Below are 24,410 nucleotides of genomic sequence, written 5' to 3'. Positions count from 1 at the left end.
AGTACAACTGAGGGAGATCCCAGTGTTGCCTTATATAGATACTACACCCCTGATTCATTCATTCACTCACCCATTCATCTACTAATTCATTCTTTCAGTATGTATTGAAGAGTCACATTGTATCAATTTCTGGGAACTGTGATGAAAATCACTTGTCTCTGTATTCTTCGGTCTCACAGTCTGGTTGGGGAGACATATCAGTAAAAAGATATCTGTCCTACTGTGTGCTAAGTGTTAAGGTAGAGGGAAACCATGGGGCTTTGAGAATACAGAAAAGATTATAAATCAGTTTAAAAGGACACCACAATGATCTATCCTGGATGTACATTCAATGCTTTCCCTCTCTTGTCTGACCTCTGCTTCCTCCCTACCCTGCTGGCTGGGCTGTTGCCTTCTAGCCCTTCTCTTATCTTGGGACTTTGGTACTCTTCTTGGCCGCCCCAACTCTTAGCTTTAGATTCAACCTCTCTGCTTGTCCTTTCCCTCCTGAAGTTGCTTTGAAATAAATTCTGGGTTAGAAGGATTTCTTTTCTGTAAGCCAGTCCAAGGCCAGCCCTAAATGTGAGATTTGGGTGTCCAAGCTATAGCTCTATGATGGCTCTGGCCTAGGAGAACTGGAAATACAAAACTTGGAGCTTCAAGGAGTGTGAAGGGGTGGCTGGGCGGATAGATAACCTGCGTCTTAGATAATTTGGTCATTTACTAGCCTAACACAAAGAAACTGACACTACTAATCATCCAACATCTCTTGTAGTTCAGTCACTGCACTTTGTTAATAATACCATCACATTTTTATTCTTTGCTGCCAATTATAATTCCAGATCTTCTGGCCAAGGAATCTTGCCAGAGTGGAATTAACTTTGAAGCAGGCAGTGTAAATTTCCAAGGTGTTCAGACTCTGAGAACTTTTAGGATGTTACACTTTCTGGAGTTTCAGTCTCTCACCGGCCTGCCCTGTCTTAAACAAAGTTTCTCCTTTACATCAAGAAATAAAGTGTAAGCAGTAGAGCATCAGCCCTGTGGAAGTCCCAGGTTCGATTCCGGGCTACAACACACAGGAGAAGCGCCCTTCTGTTTCTCCACCCTTCCCTTCTCCTTTCTCTGTATCTTTCTCTTCCCCTCCCGCAACCAAGGCTCCATTGGAGCAAAGTTAGCCTGGGTGCTGAAGATGGCTCCATGACCTCCACTACAGGTGCTAGAATGGCTCTGGTTGCTACGGAGCAACACTCCAGATGGGCAGAGCATCACCCCCTAGTGGGCATGCTGGATGGATCCCAGTCGAGCGCATGTGGGAGTCTGTCTGTCTGCCTCCCTGCTTCTCACTTCAGAAAAATACAAAAAAGAAAAAGAAAGAAAAAAAGAAACAAAGTGTATCTTGGCTAAGTAATTTTTTAATTCTTTTTCTATTGATATGGAGGGGGGAAGGAGAGAGAGAGAGAAGCATCAAAGGTATTCCACTAAGTTGTTCCATTTAGCTATGCACTCATTGGATGCTTCTCATAAGTGCCCTGCCCAGAGATTGAACCTGTGATCTTGCACACCAGGACAATACTCTATACACTGAGCCACTTGAGTCTCATTGGTTTCAAACTGTTTCCAAGTCCAGGAACTTTCATCTCCACTTTACTTTGTGTGTGTGTGTGTGTGATGGAGACAGACAGAGATAGAGAGAAGGACAGACAGGGACAGAGAGACAAGAAGGGAGAGAGATGAGAAGCATTAATTCTCATTAACAGTTTGAAACCAATTGGGCCTTGGCTAAATAATTTTTGTGAATTAGAGATGCCAATTGAATTTGACAACTAAAAGAATATTAGTGGTGATTCTTTTTGGTTTGTGTGTTTTATGAAATAGATGATGCGTTTTACCCCAGCTGTGGAAGAAATTTGAGCCCAAAGGAGTATATGGATGGAAAGAAAAGTTCGGATTGAGGTTCTAGAAATGAGGTGGGGGAGGACATTTATTAAGAATGCTGGGGCAAAGGTGAGAATTGGACTAAGTCAGAAAGTGGCTATTAGAATATTGGAATATCCATAAGTATAGTCATCTGATGATAAGTTTGAGGGTATGGCTCTGGGAGTGAGTGCTAAAGTAAAATGGAGTCTGACCAGGTGGTGTCACAGTGGATAGAGCGTCAGACTGGGATGCGGAGGACCCAGGTTTGAAACCCTGAGGTTGCCGGCTTGAGCGCAGGCTCATCTGGTTTGAGCAAGGCTCACCAGCTTGAGCCCAAGGTCACTGGCTTGAAAGGGGTCACTCAGTCTGCTGTAGCCCCTCAGTCAAGGCACATATGAGAAAGCAATCAATGAACAACTAAGGAGCTGCAACGAAGAATTAATGCTTCTCATCTCTCTCCCTTCTTGTCTCTCTGTCCATGTCTGTCCTTCTCTCTATCTCTGTCTGTCTCCATCACACACACACACACACACACACACACACAAAGTAAAGTGGAGATGAAAGTTCCTAGACTTGGAAACAGTTTGAAACTAATGAGACTCAGCATTGACTGGGTCTTATAAGCAGGTGCTGAGGATGTCATAATCATCTTCCATTTGTGTGTTTGATGAAATAGATGGTGCGTTTTATCCCAGCTATGGAAGAAATTTGAGCCCGAAGGAGTATATGGATTGAAAGAAAAGTCATCTTCCATGATAATGACAAACCTCCAGGTGGATAGGGAAACTGTGACCTAGGCCTTGGCCTTATTTTTCATAGGGATATCAGCAAGGGACTGATGGTAACAGCAGGGGCAATAGGTGTGATTTTCTCTCTATCGTTAAATGGTATCAACCTCAGAGGAGCAGATCGTTTTGCTTGGATGGAGGAATAATTGTCTGGAAATGATAATGAGAACCATGAGAATACTGACACTGACACCTGCTCTAGGCCGCCCGCACCCCAACCTGCAGCATGCACTCCAGTGTAAACATGGCAAGTCTTAGCTTCTGATAAAGCTTCTGGGAAAATAAGTTTTGTTTCAGTTGATGGGTAATTGGTAATAGTAATAATAACTATGCTTTTAAGCATTAGTCTCTACAACAGGTTTATGAAATAGCTATTTAAGTCCCCATTTTTAAAGGAAGAAATTGAGTCTCAGAGTGTCAAATGGCCTGCACATTACCGAAGCCTTGTTGTGTAGTGCATGGTTAAGAATACAGGCTCCAAACAAAGAAAAAGAAGGGAAAAGAGTACAGGTTCCAAAGATTTGTGTTTTTTAATCTTTCAATTGGGGATATAAAGTAGGTAAAGTACTTAATGCAATGTTGGGCCATAGCAAATACCCAATAAATGTTATAGCTACCATTATTATTGTTGTTGAGTTATTGTTATATTATTTCTGTTACAGCTTACCACTCACTTTATGCCTTTTCAGCCAGACATATTGGCAGGAGCATTTATTTTCCAGTCAACTGTAGGTTATTAGATGGGTGATGGCTTGCAGTTTGGGAGTCTATAATCTGTCTGATGCTTTTAGCAAGAAGCTTGATGTCCTTTCCACCCCCAATGCCATATTTGCTGTGATGGAATTGCAGGGAGACTGTACCTTGCTGGGGAAACACAGTGAGTTGTATTCCCTCTCAGAGAGGGCCTAATAAAACCCTAATAAAATGTACCATTGGGGTTCACTTGTCAACTGAGAGTTAATCATAAAAAGACATGTGCATGGGACCAACAGATTGCAGAGCTGGCAAAGACTTTAGACATAATTTAATCCAACCCCTCACTTTACTGATAAGGAAAGTGAGCCACAGGGAGGGGAAAGGTCTCACTCAGGATCATACAGCTGGCAGTTATTTTGTTTCAAAAGTTAATGTGAACAATCATTCTCTGTGTCAGTGAATGTACCTCCCTACCTCTGTAAGCACAACGTCATGAGTATAATTGAATTTGTCTTTGACAGTGAAAGAAGAAAGCTTTAAGGGTTTTACAGGGCCCCAGAGTCATCAGAGGAGGATAAATTGTCATGAACTAGAGATCTGCCTATTGGTTGTGAGCTCCTCCAGAAAGAGGCCTGGTCTAGTCCATGAGTTGAAGCACATTTCAAATCCTATCTACACCTTTTACTAGTTTAGGCAAATCACTGAACCTCTCTGAGCTCCAGTTTCCTCACTGTAAATTTAGGTAATAAGACCTCTGTCACAGAATGTCTGTGAGCATCAAATAAGGCAAGATATTCAAATGCAAAGACTATACCTTCAGAGGTCATTTCTATAGTTGGATATGCATACATTGTGCCTCTCGAATAGGCATTCAGTAAGTTTATACAATACTTTCAGCTGATGTTGAACTACTGCCCTGCCGAAAGCTAGGGCTACATCGAGAAATAAGAAAGCCAGAGACCCTGCCTTCCTGAAAGGAGGAGTAGAGGTGAGGGCCACAGAGGAGGAAGTAGACAATAAACAAGGACGTAGGTAAACTAACAGTGTAGTATCAGGCCATGCTAAGTGCTACAAAGGGTTATAAAGTCAAGAAGATGAAATGATGTGATGGAGAGTGTTTGGGAGAACTGCGCTGTTTCAGCTAAGAGTGGCCAGTGGTGACTTCATAGAGCTTATATTTGAAAAGGACCTAAATCCTATGGAAAAGCTGGACAGTCAGAGATACAGGACAAGAGCACTTCTGACAGAAGCAGGAAGGCCCTGGGCAGCAGCAAGCTTGACATGTTCAATCAACAGCAAGATGACCAGTATGTCTCTAGCATGAAGTGAAGTCGGAGACATTGTCACAAAGTTCAATCTTGAAGTTCTAGGCTATTCTACAAAATTTGGATTTCAAAAATCAATGGAAATCTATTTCAGTGTTTAGGAATGAGAGACTCTTAGGGACGAGAGACCCTTATGTAACAAAGTATAAATATCTGATCTTTTGTCCCTGATTCCTGGCACACAGCCCCTAAGACCTGTAGAGTCTCTGAAGGGAGAAGTGTCTTTTATGTACTGATGAGATGACTGGTGGCCGGGAACCCTTAGATAGCTTCAGCATGGGGATCGGTGGACTGGTTTGCCAGAAAGGCCAAGGCCTGATTAAAGAAAAGATTGGGACTTTCATCCTCACCCCTGACCACCAGGGAGGTCAGGCCAATCATCAATGTCCAATAACTTAATCAATTATGCCTATGTAATGAAGCCTCTATAAAAAACCCTAAACTACAGGGTTTGGAGAGCCTAGGTCGTGCACCCCAGAGAGAGCCTGGAAGCTCCACACACCTCCCACACCCCCATACCTTGGCCTATGCATCTCTTTTATTGGACTGTTCCAGAGTTGTAGCCTATAACATAAACCAGTAATAGTAAGCAAACTGTTTTCCTGAGTTTTGTGAGCCGTGCTAGCAAGTTATCAAAACTGAGCTGGGAGGGCTGGTCATAGGAATCTCTGATTTACAGCTCCTCAGTCCGAAGTGTGAGAGGCCCGGGCTTGTGACCAACATCTGAAGTCTACCAGGACTGAGCCCTTAAACCTATGGAGTCTGATGCTAACTCTGGGTGTTTAGTTTCAAAATTAAATTGAGTTACAGAATGCCCAGTTAGTGTCGGGAGATTTGGAAAACTAGTTGATCTGAGGAAAAAACCCCACATATTTAGTGTCAAAAGTATTGTGGGTAAAAACAGCCCAGAGAGACAACATTGAATTTACCTCATTTATTGATTTATTCAACAAATATTTATGGATTGCCCATTCTAGCCAGGCTCAGTTCTTAGTTAATCAAATAAGGCATGCTAATGAGCTAATAAATATGCAAAACATATGCAGTATTTACCCTGTGCTGTCACTGTTCTAAATGCTTTACCTGAAATAACTCATGTGATACTAACAGTCCTAGAAGGAGCATACTATTTTCTCCATTTTTAGAAAAGGAAACAGGCATAAAGAAGTGAAAGAGTTCATCTGTGATAACATGGCTAGTAAGTGATTACGCCCAACTTCACACTCTGGTGGTCTGTTATAGACAGAGTCTATCATTTCAGTCACTGCACTATACTTTCTCTCTTTCCGAAATTCACCCTCAGTGGCCCTGACTGCTGTTAGAATACCAAAGTGGAAGTTGGGAGACCACTTACAAGATGGTAGTCAGAGAGTCAGATACTGGAATTTTCAACAACACTGTGAGTAGCTAGTATTATTCCCACTTTATAGATGGGAAAATCTGAGGCTTAGTTTGCACATCCAGTAATTAGCAGAGCCCAGGTACTATTCTAACCCTGTTTATTTCTGAAACTCAGTATCTTTCCATTAGCATTACCGTTTCCTGCAGAATTGGAGAGCTTCTATACTTCCAACCCTCCTTTATCATCAAGAGACTAATTTGAGGTCTATTTTAGAGTCAAGGTTAGAGAACTGGGCATTTAAAATTTTATTTTTTTGTAGACATATAATTGAAAATTAAATAAAATACAAATATACCAATATATATGTATATGTATTTATACACATATAGGATTTTTTTCTTTTATAATTTTTAAATTGAAATATAGTATGCATAAAGTGAAATACACAGATGTACAGTTTGATGAAATTTAGTAAATGTGTACCCCCATGTAATCAACATCCTAAACAAATATTTGTGTGCATACATAGGTAGGTAGGTAGGTAGGTAGGTAGGTGTGTGGGTGGGCGGGTGGATGGATGGATGGATGGATGGATGGATGGATGGATGGATGGATGAATAGATAGATGATAGATAGATAGACAGACAGCGGCCTAGCGTGCGGAGGACCCGGGTTCGATTCCCGGCCAGGGCACACAGGAGAAGCGCCCATTTGCTTCTCCACCCCTCCGCCGCGCTTTCCTCTCTGTCTCTCTCTTCCCCTCCCGCAGCCAAGGCTCCATTGGAGCAGAGATGGCCCGGGCACTGGGGATGGCTCTGTGGCCTCTGCCTCAGGCGCTAGAGTGGCTCTGGTCGCAACATGGCGATGCCCAGGATGGGCAGAGCATCGCCCCCTGGTGGGCAGAGTGTCGCCCCTGGTGGGCGTGCCGGGTGGATCCCGGTCGGGCGCATGCGGGAGTCTGTCTGACTGTCTCTCCCCGTTTCCAGCTTCAGAAAAATGAAAAAAAAAAAAAAAAAAGATAGACAGACAGATAGATGGAATTTAAAATTGTAACTGAGTTGTGAGTCTTCATATCATGATGAATGATGAGGACTGCTCCCACTCTTTCCTTTCTCGCATCCCTTCCTGCTCCTAAATTGACATTGTTGTCTTCAATGTACAGAGGTTACACAGAATACCAGATGTGGGTCAAAGGATGACTGTGCCAAAAATAAAAACACAAACAAATAAATAAAAGGACAACTAGCCATTTCTTAGTGCTTGTTGGAGGAAAATCACATTGCTATACTTTGTTTTTCTGTGGAGGGGTCATGTGCCTCAGCCCACACATTCGCATGTGAACTTGTTTTTCCAGTAAAATGAGTCAGAGTTCCTCCAGAAGGCAGATTTATGTCTTTCAGAGCTATGTGTCAGCATCTCTGAAAAGGTACAGTGTACTGCATCAGAGTGTCTCACACACACTCATTCTCACCCGAGTGATCACACAGCTGATAAGCAGCAGAAGTGGGATTTAAACTCAAGCCTGAGGATTTAAGGATGAGACTTGGCGTTACAGTGAGGTATAGGACCACTGGGCCTGCATGTGGGGCTCAGTGAAGGCCTGATGTCAGAAATGGGCTTGAATTTTGCCTGTACTCTATATTGGCTTTATGACCTTGGGAAAATTCCTTATACTCTTTACTTCCTTGATTCATAAAGTGTGAATAGATGATAACATCTGTGTCATAAAGTCGCTTTGAGGATTAAGAACATTATGTACATAAAGCAGCACAGTGCACAGCATGGATTTGGCACCTGGGAAAGGTTGGTTAAACCAGCAACATTGCAATGACCATGGCAATTGTCTGCTAAATCAATAGATGCCACTTTTTTTTGATAATACACCCTGTCAATTAAAAAAAATTGTGCCCGTGCATCCTCAATACATGGAAATTTATTTAAGAAAAGGTGTGGATGTGTTCTGTGCTTATAGATTATGTATACAGTAAAACAGGTGAAATATAGCTGTCTTCATACTAACTAACATTATGCAGTATATATAGGTACACTATACATCTAGGGTCAGGAAAGTTTTTAATGATTTTTTAAAAATTACTTTTGATGATTTCTAAATGCTTTTGTTTGTGCCTGTGTATTATCTCTCAAACAGTATTCATTTTTAGTGTGTGGTGATAATATTTTTATTCAAAATTAAGTTTCTACTCATTAATATTGTAATAGTACTACATAATTATATTGATAGAATAGAATTTTTATTAATAATTACTTTATAACCCAATATCAATAATATGAGCCCAGATGATATAATAAAATTGGAATTTATAATGTTTAGCATTAGAGCACTCAATTGTAACTAATGTTTAATATTTTTGTTAATTATTCTATCATTAAAATTATAATTATTATGTCAAAGTTACCCCTATTTTATTTTATTTATATTTTTTATTAATTGAATTTGTTGGGATAACACTGGTACTCAAAATCATATAGGTTTAAAATGTACAACTCAATATAATGCCATCTGCACCCTGTATTGTGTCCCCTCCACTCTAAGCAAGCTCTCTTTCTGTTCCCTTCCCCCCTTGTCCACCTTCCCTTTGCCACCACCCCCCTGTCCTCGGCTCTCGTCACACTGTTGTCTGTGTCCGTGTGTTATGTATATATGATTTTTGTTCAGTTCCTTCACCTTCTTTGATCCACCCCCCTCCCTTGCCACCACTCTGACAGCTGTCCGTCTGTTCTATGTGTCTCTTGCCTCTGTTTCTATTATTTTTGTGTGTGTTGATCAAACAGTATTCTTGATCATTTTGATTTTTTTTCTAAATCTTATCTGGACTAGGTCTTTATTGGTTTAAGCTTATAATATGAAGAGTTAGTCCCAAAAAGATGTGTCACCATTTTCTTATTTACTTGAATTTGAATTATCACCATTACCTTTAATCCATTGACTGAATCCTTTTCAGCTGGTTGCCCATTTTGTGAAGGTTAATTTAAATAAACTAGATAATACCAATGAATCCCTAGACCAGGGGTCCCCAAACTTTTTACACAGGGGGCCAATTCACTGTCCCTCAAACCATTGGAGGGCCGGACTATAAAAAAAACTATGAACAAATTCCTGTGCACTCTGTGCATATCTTATTTTAAAGTAAAAAAACAAAACGGGAACAAATACAATATTTAAAATAAAGAACAAGTAAATTTAAATCAACAAACTGACCAATATTTCAATGGGAACTATGTGCTCCTCTCACTGACCACCAATGAAAGAGGTGCCCTTCCAGAAGTGCGGCGGGGGCCGGATAAATGGCCTCAGGGGGCCGTATGTGGCCCGCGGGCCGTAGTTTGGGGACCCCTGCCCTAGACCATGTAAATGACAACGTTCCAAATCACTAGCATCTGTGGACAGAGGAGGGCATGCCATGCTGTCGTCCCCTCAGGGTTGTGGAGTTCCCATTCTTCTCTTAGGAAACCTCACATATCTTACAAAACTCACGGCCATGTGATGTGTGGACCAACTAATGGATCTGGTGACAATCTGCATGTTAAGTGCTAATCAGGCTTCATTTATTTCCTTAGATTAAAACTCATATAAATGACACTTTTAACATTTTCTTCCGGAATCCTTAGGCAACATCTTGAGCACTCCCTGGGGTGCACACATGCTACTTTAGAAACACTGGCTTAGATAACCACACAATGTCCTGTTGTGAAAGTCATCAGGAACCAAGCACCTGTAAGTGCGAGGATGGGCCAGGCATGAGACCTATCATGACCTAGTTTCTACCTTCAGGGAGCTCACAGTGTACCTCCCACAATGCCAGCTTCTTGGTCACTTCCTACAGATGGAGTCTCTGGACACTGCCAACCTTGTGGTGCCTTTGGTGCCTAGGTCTAGACTTCCTGATAGTTGTACTAAAGTCTTACGGCCACTGTTCCCCTTCCCCTGCGGAGGGGAGAAGGTACCAAGTCCTCTACTCCCTAGGTCAGTGTGTCTGCCACTTATGGAATCCCCATCTTCTCCATGGGTGCTGAAGAGCCTGTTTTTTTCTTTAACCTAATTTCCCAGGGTAACTAACCCCAGTATAACCTAAAGCCCTTTGGTAGCTCCCAAACCAGGCCATAATGCATGAGAACTGGGTGTTTCCCGCGCCCACACAGTCCTGTTGACTGCCAACGCTGCCCCCAGAGAAGTGGTGAGCCGTGTGTGCAGACTGGTAGCTCGGCCTTGTCCCGGCAGGGAAGGGGCAGACCCCATGAATGCCTTCTTTCATGGCCAGGGTACAGGGTCCCCATTTTTTCCTACAGAAACCCTTCCCTTGCTTTCAGAAGTAATGATCAAATGTGAACTTTCATGGTTTATTTATAGCTCTGCCTTAGAGAGAGAAAGAAAAGTGATTAAATGGCGATTTTACAAAATATTTTGTTTTTAAAAAGCTTTCATTGTGTGGGCAAAAAGGAAAAAGTCACTGCATTCATTGTGCTGTCTAGACTCTCCAACACAGAGGGTAGCATGCTGCAAATTATGATTGTCCAGCTCCCGCTTGCTGACAAAAAGTATGAATTTTGAGGCCAACTTCAAATAGACCCTTTTAAACAGAAATGTATTGTGTGTGTGTGGAGGGGTGACTATATTTAGCACGTGTCAGCATTTCCATAATAAATCTGTATTGTTTTGCTGTGGTAATTTCCAGATCTATTGCAGCCAGTGGGTTCATGAGGTTTTAGTTTTATGTTAATTATTTGGAAAAATCAGAAAACTCAGCGGTGCTGTTTCTGATGACAGCACTGATCCTCTGGGCATTCTCCTTCTCGTGTCAAATACCCACAGTGAGTCCTGCCTCCCAGGGGAGAAGAGAATGAGCGCGAGTCATTGTAACTGCCTGTAAGCATAACTTTATTTTTTTTTAGAATGCAATATATTTTTATTTTTCTTACAATTATTGTGGAAAAGTTAGAAAACACATTAAAAAACAAGAAGGAAAAAAATCACCCATGCTCTTGAACCTGTTCACGTGGCAGTATATGTTGATCCAGTGTTTATTGTGCAAGTGCATATAGCTTGTATTTAGGACAAACACAATTCTTGAGATAGAATTGAGAGACAACTGTATTTTTTACTCCCTCTAATCCTTGATATATTTGCAACTATTTTTTATCTGCCCTCGTTAAGAAATTCTGGCAGCTCCACTGCTTTCTTAGATACATACGAAGTCATTTAGATCAGTGTTTTTCAACTGCTGGTCCACAGACTGGTGTTGGTCCTCTAAAGAGTTCCCCACCCTCTGTTATATGAAGATTATAGACAGATCCAATGATTATAGGCTCTGGCAGTGCAACCAGCCCTTGACTTCCACACTGAAGTGCCGAACCAGCCCTTCTCTTCCAGACAGAAGTCCCATTCTATCCACTGGGTCCCACAACCTAGGGGCACATCAAGTTCCCTGTCAGTCTCAGTGAAACCCTGCTCTCTTGATTTGTGAGGCAGGAGACTCCTCTCACGCCTCCCCTAGAAGAAGGCCTGAAACACAATAAACCAACAGCTCTCTCCTAAAAACCAGCTCTTTTTCTAACCTTCCATGTAGATGAAAGGTTTAAGACTTGATTCATGGGATCTCAACCACCCGTTCTCAAATTCTTCAGGGTGGTCTTTTCCATCACTTTGGTATCGTATATCTGTCATCCTTAGATCTGTGCCAAAACTTCCATTCTCACTTTCTGTCATATGCATGATCCTTAAGTTCATTCATCTCATACATTCCCTCAATATGTATGCTATACCAGATACTGGGTTTGGCAGTGGAAATAATTATAGAAGTTCTTGTCTTAAGGAGCTCGCAGTCCAGTTGAGGAGACTGATGTGCTAACAAACTTTGGTGCCGTATCATAAATGCTATGATGGCTGGAAGCGCAGGTTGCTGTGGGAGCAAAAAGGTCCTTCTAGGAGGAAGGCAGGCTGTGGGATAAGTCAGAAAAACTCTTTTCCAAGGAGTAGATACCTGAGCTAAGTTCAATGCTTAAGTCTATGCCGTGTGTGTGTGTGTGTGTGTGTGTGTGTGTGTGTGTGTGACAGAGACAGACAGACAGGAAGGGAGAGAGATAAGAAGCATCAATTCTTTGTTGTGGCACCTTAGTTGTTCATTGATTGCTTTCTCATATGTGCCTTGACTGAAGGGCTACAGCAGACTGAGTGACCCTTTGCTCAAGCCAGTGACCTTCGGCTCAAGCTGGTGAGCCTTGCTCAAACCAGATGAGCCTGTGCTCAAGCTGGTAAGCGCAGGGTCTCGAACCCGGGTCCTTTGTGTCCCAGTTCAGTGGTCTATCCACTGCGCCACCGCCTGGTCAGGCAGGTCTGTACTTTTTTAAAGAAACAAACTAACCTCTTTTTAAACCTTTGAAAACACTGTTGCTGGTGTTTGTTTCTTGATAATATATTTTTAAAATATACTTTTTTAAAAAAAAAGGATTTTATTTATTGATTTTTAGAATGAGGATAAAGAGAAAGGCTGAGGGAGGAGCAGGAAGCATCAACTCATAGTAGTTGCTTCTCGTGTGTGCCTTGACTGGGCAAGTGCAGAGTTTCGAACCAGCAACCTCAGTGTTCCAGGTCGATGCTTTATCCTCTGTGCCAACACAGGCCAGGCTGTTTCTTGATAATTTATTTTAAAAACAAGCAGAATTGATATGAAGAAAAGAGAGAAAGAATCCAGGTCTGCCTTTTTTCTACACATCTGTTACAGTGGGAAGGAACGTAACATATAGGAGCACCCTATATAACAAAAGTTTCCGGATCCCACCTGGGAAGGCAGTCCTGGGATGCTATCTCCAACCTGAGGCCTAAGTATGACCAAGATGAATATTCCCTGAGAGCATTCCAAGAGTCAAGGGAGGGAGAGGAGAAGAGACTCTCCTCCCCTGCCCAGATCATAACAGAGCAGGACTCTGAAGAAGGAAGCAAGGGCAAAACAGGATGGGCCTTGCTGCGGCCATCTTAGCAAGGCACGGGCATGACTTTAGGAGTCAGAATTGAGTCTATGAAGGAAAATGTTCTTTCATATGTTGGGGTGAGCAGAGCTCTTAAAATATCCTTGTTAAGTGGAACGCCAGTGACTTTCGCTCAGATGTCTTTGCCTCTTCACAAAATAGTACCAGACTACCCTGTTGTTTTTTATACTTTCACCATGATTTCATTTTGGTTTTTGTTTGTTTGTTTGTTTTTTGGGGTGGGGGAGGGAGACAGAGACAGGGTCAGACCAGATAGACAGGAAGGGAGAGAGATGAGAAGCATCAACTCATAGTTGCAGCATCTTAGTTGCTCATTGATTACTTTTTCATATGTGCCTTGACCTGGGGGCTCCAGCCGAGCCAGTGACCCGTTGCTTAAGCCAGAGACCTTGGGCTCACGCCACGAACCTTGGGTTTCAAGCCAGCAACCATGGGGTCATGTCCGTGATCCTATGCTCAAACCAGCAACCCCGCGCTCAAGCCAGAGACCCGTGCTCAAGCTGGATGAACCAGAGCTCAAGCCAATAACCTCGGGATGTCGAACCTGGGACCTCAGCATCCCAGGCCGAAACTCTATTCACTGCACCACTGCCTGGTCAGGCCATGATTTCATTTTTAATAATGTTTTCTAATATTTAAAATCTTCTGCCATTTCTTCTCTTCTGTCAGTGTGCTTGCTTCTCTGAGTATCCCTGGTCTCCCCACTCTGTTGAAGGCAGATGACTATTTCAGAATGTTCTTATCATCGTTGGGGAGCGTCCTTGCCAGAGTAGAAATATGTGTAAGTGGTTAGCAGATGAAGATGCCTCCACGTTGCCTAACCCTTGAATAACTATTTTTAATGATTTTTTTTAAACATCAGCTTTTCACAGTGGCAGTATGGTAGCCAATGAGGTTTATCCAGAGTATGATTGTTGCTAATTGAAAAAAAAGAAAAGAAAAGGCAGTTTATCTGCTTCTAGTATAGTATTTATCACACTCTATTTTAATCATGGTAAACGTCTTTTCTATTATATGGTGAGCCCCTTGATGAAAGAACTCATGCATTCTTCATCTCTGTATTCTGTGAACTCATTACTGAGTGCTGTGTTTGGTACATGGACGGGGCTCGATATGTTTTATGAATATTCTAGATGCTGAGATTTAGAAGAAGACAGAAGAGCCTGCTGGCCTTTCCTACATTCTGCTTGAGGCAAGGAGTAGAGAAAGCAGATAAGGAACACATGAGCCAGTAAATACATGACATGTCAGAGGGTATTAATTGTTTCCATGTCTTGGCCACTATGAATAATGCTGCAATGAACATGAGGGTGCATGTGTATTTATGTACCAATGTTTTCTATTTTGGGGGGTAAATACCCAGTAGAGGGATTGCTGAGTCATATGGCAGTTCTATTCTTAACTTTTTTGAGGAACTACCATACTTTCTTCCATAATGGTTGTTCCTCAGTAGAGGATTGGATAAAGAATATGTGGTACATATATACAGTGTAATACTACTCAGCCATAAGAAATGACAGCCTGGCTGTTTGACTCAGTGGTAGAGTATCAGCCTGGCGTGTGGAGGTCCCAGGTTCAATTCCCGGTCAGAACACATAGGAGAAGAAGTACCCATCTGTTTCCTGCTTCTCCACCCTTCCCTCTCTCACTTCTCTCTCTCTCTCTCTCTCTCTCTCTCTCTTCCCCTCCCTCAGCCATGGCTCAATTGGAGCGAGTTGACTCTGGGTGCTCAGGATGGCTCCATGGCTTCCACTTCAGGCATTAAGAAGAGCTCAGTTGCTGAGCTACAGAGCAATGCCTCAGATGGGCAGAGCATAGCCCCCTAGTGGGCTTGCTGAGTGGATCCCAGTTGGGGTGCATGTGGGAGACTGTCTCTGCCTTCTCCCTATCATTAAAAAGGAGGAAGGAAGGAAGGAAGGAAGGAAGGGAGGGAGGGAGGGAGGGAGGGAGGGAGGGAGGGAGGGAGGGAGGGAGGGAGGAATCAACGTATTGCCATTTATGACAAAATGGATAGACCTTGAGAACATTATACTAAGAGAAATAAGTAAAAAAGCCAAGAACTGTATGATATCACACATAGATGGGATATAAAACTGAGACTCGTGGACATGGATAAGAGTGAAGTGGTTATGGGGGTTGTGAGGGAGGGGGATGTGGAAGAAGGGTGTAAAGAGGCACAAATACAAGATGATGTAAATGATTTGACTTGATTTTGAGTGATGAATACACAACATAATCAACAGTTCAAATGCTATGGAAATGTTTACCTGAAACGTATGTACTCTCAATGTCACTTCGTTAAATTTAACTTTCTAAATAATTTTTTAAAGGGTATTAATGGTAAATGTGTGTGTGTGTGTGAGTGTGTGTGTGTGTGTGTGTGTGTGTGTGTGTGTGTGTGTGTAAAATCACAGTAAGGTGGCAAGGATGGGCAGGGGCTACTTGGATATGTTTAAATATACCAGGGTCCCTCACATCCTGTGTGGCAGTCAGCTTTTCACATTCTTTCCTCCCCTGCTAGTATGTGAGTTTCTCCAGGACAAAGCATATGTCTTATGCAAATCTGGGTCCCTAGCACAGTGTCTGGTACATAGTGAGTAATTCACAAATATATGGAATAAGAAGCTGTGTGTATGTGAACCCAGAATGACTCTACCCTTGACAATAGGACCTCAGTAGCTGTTCCTAAGATAGAGCCTGTTCTGAGGACCTTTGTCATGCTGTTGCTTGCAGTTTCCCTAGTGAAGTCTGCTGGATTTCGAAGTGTGGGTTCACTCAATTTGCCCCTACTCTCCCATAGCTTTAACGGCACTGGGAGACTGCCCAAGGAAACCGAACCAATTCAGTTATAAAATGGAGGTGACACAATCTGTGGCTGATCTTGATGCTGCCCACACCAGACCATGTTCACCCAGACACTGCAACTTGCTGTCTGAATGCTCTATGCCAAAGACAAGAATGTTCTCAAGTCACATTCCAGAACTCTAGTCAATTGGACTTAGCCCAGAGGTCCTACATCTGTACTCACAATTTCAAAGATGCTGGAATAAAACAGCCAAAGGTGAAATGAAGAGGTCTTAAATATTTTATCCTTATAATGCAGGTGCAAAGTGGCTTCCATCTAGTTACTGTTATTTTGAGTTAAGTAGACAACAAGCTCAGTGGCTGATTATGGTGCCTTCTTAAGCCCAGGTGTCCTGGCAAGGAGAAGGGCAAATAATTCTCTCTTACCGTTCTCTGCAAGTGATCACAAAAGCTTCACCTTCTGGGCAGTTTATGGCCAGGAGGCCTCAATAACCAACCATTTAACAAGCCCAAGCTGTGTGCTCAGAGATGTAACTTTTAGTGTTTATTGGGGTTTTATTCCCATTACCAGAGAAAATGAGTTGAAAGAAAAATGGACTAACTGAATATCTTAAAGGGAAAATGAATTTTAATTAGAATCTCTTGCCTGGGACAAGCCTCACTTCGGTTTTAGCTTCCCAACTCTGTTTTCTTTTTTACAGGAGGCAATGGCAGGAATGAGCAAAGTTGGGAAAGTAGTGTTTCCCAGAGATGAGGATAAAAGGTAAGTTGATGTCTTTTATATGCACAATGGTAAGGAATGAGAGCACATAGACACATGCAACTCTAGAGCTGGAATAAACCTGGGAGGTCAGCTCATCCGGTCCTTTCATTTAATAGTTGATAAAACTAAACACCAGAGCGGTAAGGGCACTTTCAGCTACCTCTGATCACAGAGCTAGGTAGGGCCACATGTGGGGGTCAAGTACAAACTCCTGGGTGCTCAGACAGTGTTCTGCCTGGGAAAAGCCAGCAGCATGTCTGGTCTTCTCTGTTCTAAAGTGTGGATCTCCTCTATCTTCCATCAAAGGACACAGTAGCATCTGTCCATTCTCTTACCCTTTGCATCATTTGCCATTGAGAGCTACATCATGACCTTGATCAGTATTTTAACCCCAAGTCACAAACCACTAATTTCCTGAGCTCCTGCTATATTCAAAGCGTTATGCTCCTTAGCCTTAGATTTAAAGGGGAATAAAACAACCTTATTTATGCACAAGGATTCTATCAGAACAAAGGTATAAATTGTACACAGCAGTCCAAAGAATTAAGGAATGTGACCCTGTAGGGGTGAGAGGAGGTTAAGTCTAGCTGAGTTGAAAGGCTTAAAAGAAATTGTCAGACAGGACAAGACAGGGAAGGACATTCTTAGTAGAGGGAATAACAGGCAAAGTTATAAAGGTGAGAGCAGCATGGTATGTCAGGTAACTATAAACAACTCATAATTCTGAAGTGCAAAGTATGAGATGGGGCCTGGTGGATGTGAAACTGTATATGGGAGAGCAGACAGACTCCTGTCATGGGGAGTTTGAGGCCAGACTTCCTCCTGCAGGCAGCATGGAGATACTGAATTGTGAGCAGTGGTGGGACCTGGTCAGATGCAGATTTTAGAAAGATCCCTCTTAGAGGAAGAACTGGAGGACCTAGGGTAGAAGCAGAGTGATCAGATGGAAGACTGTCAGAAATCCTGGTGACAGAGAAAAAAGCTCCATTAAGTCACTTATAGTGAGTTTAAAGATGAAGGGACAGTTGGGGCTTTTATAATTTCTGGAAAATAGGGGATCAGGGAACGTGCAGATACTCTAGTACTTTCAGCTTTTTTGTATAGTGCATTTTCACCAATGAAAAAAAGTTGGTTTTGCATCTCATTTGCATAATCGGACAACTTTCTTTGACTTCATTTACTTTTCTGATATTCTTTTTTTTTTTTTTTTTTTTTTTTTTTTTATTTTTCTGAAACTGGAAACGGGGAGAGACAGACAGACTCCCGCATGCGCCCGACTGGGATCCACCCGGCACGCCCACCAGGGGCGACGCTCTGCCCACCAGGGGGCGATGCTCTGCCCCTCCCGGGCGTCACTCTGCCGGGACCAGAGCCACTCTAGCGCCTGGGGCAGAGGCCAAGGAGCCATCCCCAGCGCCCGGGCCATCTCCGCTCCAATGGAGCCTTGGCTGCGGGAGGGGAAGAGAGAGACAGAGAGGAAGGAGGGGGTGGGGGTGGAGAAGCAAATAGGCGCTTCTCCTATGTGCCCTGGCCGGGAATCGAACCCGGGTCCCCCGCACGCCAGGCCGACACTCTACCGCTGAGCCAACCGGCCAGGGCATACGTTTCTGATATTCTTGTTTAACAAAAATAAAAATCAAATGCTTCTTTTTAAAAATCGTTTCATATTCATTTTGAAATATCCCTTAATGTTTGTGAGCAGTATATATGAGGTTGAACATAAAAGCAAATTTCACCTTAAGTCATGGACAGGCAAAGGTGCCGATCCCACCAAAGCACGGTCAGTATTGAGCACAGTTGGAAATATCCACAGACAACGTAATTAAATTTCTTTTCATTTCTTAACGAATGTGTCCAAATGGAGTTCGGCTATTAACCCTCCATATATGAACTCCTCTCTAAATACAGGGCTGACAGGACCTAATAATAGGAAGCTCAACTCAGGAGCGGTGAGAGATCTGAATTCCCAATATGGGCTAGCTTTTGTTGAAATTAGAAACAGAATATTTTTCACCATCTCTTTGGTGACCTTCCCAAGACTTTTGAGGGAAGTCTGTTTTTCAGTTCTTTCAGTAAGCCTATGTGCTCCTTTTGCAAAGAAATCTTAATTTGCCGTCAGCAGGGAAACTGCCTTTGTGGAGGAGGCACACACGGTGCTCTGGCACCATCTGCAGGTTGCCTTAAGAGTTGCAAGTAGAAAGGGAGACAGTTTCCCTGAAATCACGTCATCGGTGTGGAATGTGTATATATATACTTAGGTCTCTGCCATGCCACACAGGAGCAACTGACTGAACGTGGGGAGAATTTGGAAGAGAGAAGATTCACTTGGTTTTTAAAATCAGGATCACAGAAAGCATAATCTAGTGACTTTGTTCAATAGACCTTTTATAAGGATCCCAAATCTCAGCCATATTCTCAGACCAAATTTATCTGTGGTCTTAGAGCCGTCCCTTGAAAGTGCCCTAGAAAAATTTGTTCATTAAAAAGCATTATCAGCCCTGGCCGGTTGGCTCAGCAGTAGAGCGTCGGCCTAGTGTGCGGAGGACCCAGGTTCGATTCCTGGCCAGGGCACACAGGAGAAGCGCCCATTTGCTTCTCCACCCCTCCGCCGCGCCTTCCTCTCTGTCTCTCTCTTCCCCTCCCGCAGCCGAGGCTCCATTGGAGCAAAGATGGCCCGGGCACTGGGGATGGCTCCTTGGCCTCTGCCCCAGACGCTAGAGTGGCTCTGTCGCAACATGGCGACGCCCAGGATGGGCAGAGCATCGCCCCCTGGTGGGCAGAGTGTTGCCCCATGGTGGGCGTGCCGGGTGGATCCCGGTCGGGCGCATGCGGGAGTCTGTCTGACTGTCTCTCCCTGTTTCCAGCTTCAGGAAAAAAAAAATGCAAAAAAAAAAAAAGCATTATCAACAGAATAAAAAAAAAAGAAGCATCCTACAGAATGAGAGAAAATATTTGCATTTCATGTATCTAATATAGGATTAATATCCAGAATATCTTTAGAATTCCTAAAACTCAACAACAAAACAAGCAAATAAAAAAAATGGTCAGAGAGCCTAACCAGATGGTGGCACAGTGGATAGAGCATCAGACTGGGATGCGGAGGACCCAGGTTCGAAACCCCAATGTTGCCAGCTTGAGCGTGGGTTCATCTGGTTTGAGCAAGGCTCACCAGCCTGAGCCCAAGGTCGCTGGCTTGAGCAGGAGGTCACTTGGTCTGTTGTAGCTCCCCACCCCCGTCAAGGCACATATGAGAAAGCAATCAATAAACAACTAAAGTGCCACAATGAAGAAATGATGCTTCTCATCTCTCTCCCTTCCTGTCTGTCCCTATCTATCCCTCACTCTGCCTCTCTGTCTCTGCCAAAAAAATTTAAAAAATATGCGCAGAGAACTTGAATAGACATTTTTCTAAAGAAGATAAGCAAATGGCCTATGAACATATGAAAAGATGCTTTCTATTCATTTCTAGTCATTCAGGAAATACAAATCAAAACTATAATGAGATATCATCTACACCCATTATGATGGGACCTATCAAAATATATGTATATGTACCAGCTGTTAATGAGGATTGGAGAAATTTGAACCCTTGATCACTATTGGCAGATATGAAAATGGTGCAGCCACTGTAGAAAATAGTATGGTGATTCCTCAAAAATTAAAAATAGAACTACCATATGGTCCAGAAATTCCACTTTGGGAATATACGCAAAAGAACTGAAAGCAGGAATTCAGAGAGATATTTGTACACCCACACTCATAGCAGCCCCATTCACAGTAGCTAGAACAGAGAAGTACCCCAACTGTGTATCAATGAATGAATGGAGAAAACAAAATATGTTATATGCATACAATGTAATATCATTCATTTTTAAAAAGGGAGGATAGTCTGATGTCTACTATGACATGAATGAACCTTGAGAACATTATATAAAATGAAATAAGCCAGTCAAAAAACGACAAATACTGTGTGATTCCACTTATACGAAATAATTAGAGTAGTTAAAATTATAGAGCCAGAAAGTAGAAGGTGGTTGACGGGGGCTAGGGAGAGTGGGAAATGGGGAGTCACTGTTTAATGGGTGCTGAGTTTCGGTTGTAAAGATGAAAAGAGTTTCGTGAATGGACGGTGGTGATAGTTACACAATAATGTGAATTTCTTAATGCCACTAAACTGTACACTTAAAAAATGGTTAAAATGGAAAACTTCATGTCACTTGTATTTTTTTCAAAATAAAACAATTTGGAAAATAAAAAGCACAGGGGAGAAAAAGGGAGGTTCGGACCTCAGCTCCTCATGTGTAAAAAAGGAAAAACATCCATCTCTTGGCATTCTAGGATAATAAAAGTGTACAAGAACATTAGTTCACATTTGTTAGCACTTGAAAGCTCATGGAGTATATCACGTTCAATTTCTTGTTTAAAACTGTTATCACCCTCTTACAGCAGGGAAACTGAGGCTCAGACCATTTTTAAAAGTTGTCCAGAGTCAACCAGGTTTCTCTGCCTGCAAAAGAGGTGTTTTTACCACTGTACAAAGAATGAGGCCAAAACATTACTCTAGAGCTGTCAGTATTAAAACCGGAAATCTTCAAGGGTCTGAGAAGGGTTACTGAGCCAAGCTCCCTCCTAGCAGTTTTGAGATTCCCAAGTTAGGAACTCTGACAGAGTAAAAGAATTACTTAGCATTAAATTGTCATAGCATATCATTAAAAGGAGACAATTTCCATCCCCCAATCATTCTGTAATTAATAAATTTAGAGACTCACTGTATAGCTTTTAGTAGAACCTACATATAGCTCTATTAATGGAACTATTGGAATATTAATTTTTTAAAAAGTAGTAACCATAACTAGCACTGATATCACTAACTATGAGCAAGGCAGTATTCTAAGTGCTTTTCATAGGTTATCTAATTTAATTCAAACTATCAGCTCTTCAGGTAGACCCTATAATTATTCTCATTTACAAAGGAGGAATTTATAGACACAAAGAGAGTAAGTACAATGCATAACAGACCCAAGGTCACACAGGTAGTAACAGACTGAGCTGCGAGTCAAACCCAGGCTTCAGAGTCCACCTCTTTAAGTGTTTGGCCCCGTCACAGCTCTGGAGTTACCATAATGCCTAAGATGGACTCTATGAACCTACTGAGCATGTTTACAAGAAGTTCCAGGGCCATTCTTATAATCTCTCTGCCCAGTTCATGAGCTGGCACCAGCGTTCCCTCATGAAGACTTTTTCGGAGCTCCCCAGAATCTACTAAGAAGACATGCTAACCTGGCTTCATCAACCCTGCCCCCCATGTGATCTCCTCCCAAGCAGGAGGAGTAAGGACAGAGTTTTAAGTATAATCTGAAGTATAATCTGTCTTAGCTACTCTTATCCCTTTCAGGATGGGACTTGCTCTGCCATCTGACTCATAGCCAACGCTGAGTTCTAACAGGTCTCCTCTGAAGAGTCAGCTGGCGAGTACAGGAAGGGCAGGGTCCACGGTGGGATGCCCAGAAGGCAGGGCACAGCTACAGGAAAGGCGTTAGTCACGTTTTCATGGGGCCTTACTGCCAGATAAAGGACATGTAGGTGTGGAATCTGCAATGGGTAATTAAAATGTTTAGTCTCGTCCCTGGCAAGGCTGTGGTTTTAAACCAGCTGTCAAACCTGGGGCTAGTCATATATGGAACATTTATTGGAGCAGGGAATGTGAAAGGTTCTGTGTTAAGCCCGAGACTCTCAGTACATTACGGAGGAGACTTTGAGATCAGGCAGACCTTGCATTTGAATTCCAGCCCCGCCAGCTTTTATTTACCCTACTAGACATGCCTCTCTGAGCAAATGTCTTTACTTCTAAAATGAAGATTAGAACGCTCCATGTAGATTAGAGATAATAGAGAGAATATCCATTGCTCAGGAAGCTGTAAGTGTTGAAAAAAATGGGGGGAGGGTGTCTGCAAAACCATAACAGACATAATCCCATTATAAATGTAAGGGGAAGCTGCATAACAGTTTGTCTGAGATCGTTCAACATACTCCTTTGTCTCCCACAGATATTATGACAAGAAATATCAAGTATTCCTGAAGCTGGTTGAACACCAGAAGGAGTACGCAGCGATCATGAAAGGGGACTGAACAGAGCTTGCAGGTGCCAGTGCCAGAGGTTCTGTGGCCTTGCACCCGGGGCTTGTCATTTCATCTCATAGTCAAGGCCTTTTAGGTATCATTTTATCATTTCTGTATTGTCTTTTAATAAAGAAAGCCAAGACCTGGCCAACCTGAACTAGTGGCTTCCATTTCAAAATACCACCATTGTTTACTTAGCAATTTCCACAGGCACCATCCAAAGGACAGAAGTTCACAGAGGGTCATAGGCTCTCCTGTGAGATGAGACCTTGGGTTCTCTCAGTCCAGGGGAAATGTGTGCTTGTTCATTGATTCAATGTCAGCCATTAGATGAAAGACATTGCTACTGCTGGGACATCTAGTATATGTGCTATCGAAGCGAGCACTGCTGGGACATCTAAACATCTAAAGTTCATTCTATAGGAGCCTAAAAGCTGTTGTTGCCTTTTTTTTTCTTTCTTTCTTTTTTCTTTATTTTTTTTGTGTGAAGTGAGAAGCAGGGAGGCAGAGAGACAGACTTCTGCATGGACTCGACTGGGATCCACCCGGCATGCCCACTAGGAGGTGATGCTCTGCCCATCTGGGGCATTGCTCCATTGCAACAGGAGCCATTCTAGTGCCTGAGGCGGAGGCCATAGAGCCATCCTCAGCACTCAGGCCAACTTTGCCCCAATGGAGCCTCCACTGCGGGAGGGGAAGAGAGAGATAGAGAGGAAGGAGAGGGGGAGGGGTGGAGCAGCAGATGGATGCTTCTCTTGTGTGCCCTGGCCGGGAATCGAACCAGGCAAATGCTCTATCACTGAGCCAACTGGCCAGGGCCTATTGTAACCTTTTTTTTTTTTTCAAACTTCTAAAAATGTAAAAATAGAAATTATACAAGGAACACACAAGTACCTAACTTTTACGTTTTAACATTTACCTCATTTGCTTTACTGTTCGCATGTTCTCTCAACACACTTATACATATGTGTATATGTGTGTATATATATGTGTGTGTGTATATATATGAGTGTGTGCATATACATACTTGTATGTATATATATACACACATTTTTTGTTTGTTTGTTTGTTTTTGTATTTTTCCGAAGCTGGAAACAGGGAGGCAGTCAGACAGATTCCCGCATGCGCCTGACCAGGATCCACCCGGCATGCCCACCAGGGGGCGATGCTCTGCCCATCTTGGGGTGTCGCTCTGCTGCAATTAGAGCCATTCTAGCGCCTGAGGCAGAGGCCACAGAGCCATCCTCAGCGCCCGGGCAAACTTTGCTCCAGTGGAGCCTTGGCTGCAGGAGGGGAAGAGAGAGACAGAGAGGAAGGAGAAGGGGAGGGGTGGAGAAGCAGATGGGCGCTTCTCCTGTGTGCCCTGGCCGGGAATCGAACCCGGGACTCCTACACGTCAGGCTGACGCTCTACCACTGAGTCAACCGGCCAGGGCCTATACACACATTTTTTATGAGTCATCTGAGAGTAAGTTCCAGTAGATTTTACTGTTATATAGCACTTTTATTTAACCTGCCATTTATACTCCAGTTTTGTCAATAACTCAATAACGTCCTTTATGGCATTATTCCTTCCTGTATAGAATCCAGTCTAGAATCAGATATGGCTTTGAAATGCAGAACCATCATCGTGCAATCATCATATCTAAGATAGGTCCAGGCAGGAATTGG

The 24,410-nt window shown here is 42.9% G+C and overlaps 1 protein-coding gene across 9 annotated transcripts in view; it reads left to right on the top strand.

The window, feature by feature from the left end:
- The window catches only part of FGGY (FGGY carbohydrate kinase domain containing), a 456,511-nt gene extending 433,614 nt beyond the window's left edge, over window positions 1–22,897 (top strand). For all 9 annotated transcript variants that reach the window (XM_066269069.1, XM_066269063.1, XM_066269065.1 and 6 more), the window contains 2 exons: window positions 16,559–16,620; window positions 22,668–22,897. In XM_066269069.1, the coding sequence (XP_066125166.1) occupies window positions 16,559–16,620; window positions 22,668–22,749 (144 nt within the window). In that variant the 3' untranslated portion in view covers window positions 22,750–22,897. The remainder of the gene's footprint in view (window positions 1–16,558; window positions 16,621–22,667) is intronic.
- Window positions 22,898–24,410: the final 1,513 nt, after the last annotated feature.

Source organism: Saccopteryx bilineata, chromosome 3 (assembly GCF_036850765.1).
Source record: "Saccopteryx bilineata isolate mSacBil1 chromosome 3, mSacBil1_pri_phased_curated, whole genome shotgun sequence".
Taxonomy (NCBI): domain Eukaryota; kingdom Metazoa; phylum Chordata; class Mammalia; order Chiroptera; family Emballonuridae; genus Saccopteryx; species Saccopteryx bilineata.
The sequence above is the reverse complement of the archived record's forward strand: the minus strand, read 5'-3'. Positions and strand labels throughout refer to the sequence as shown.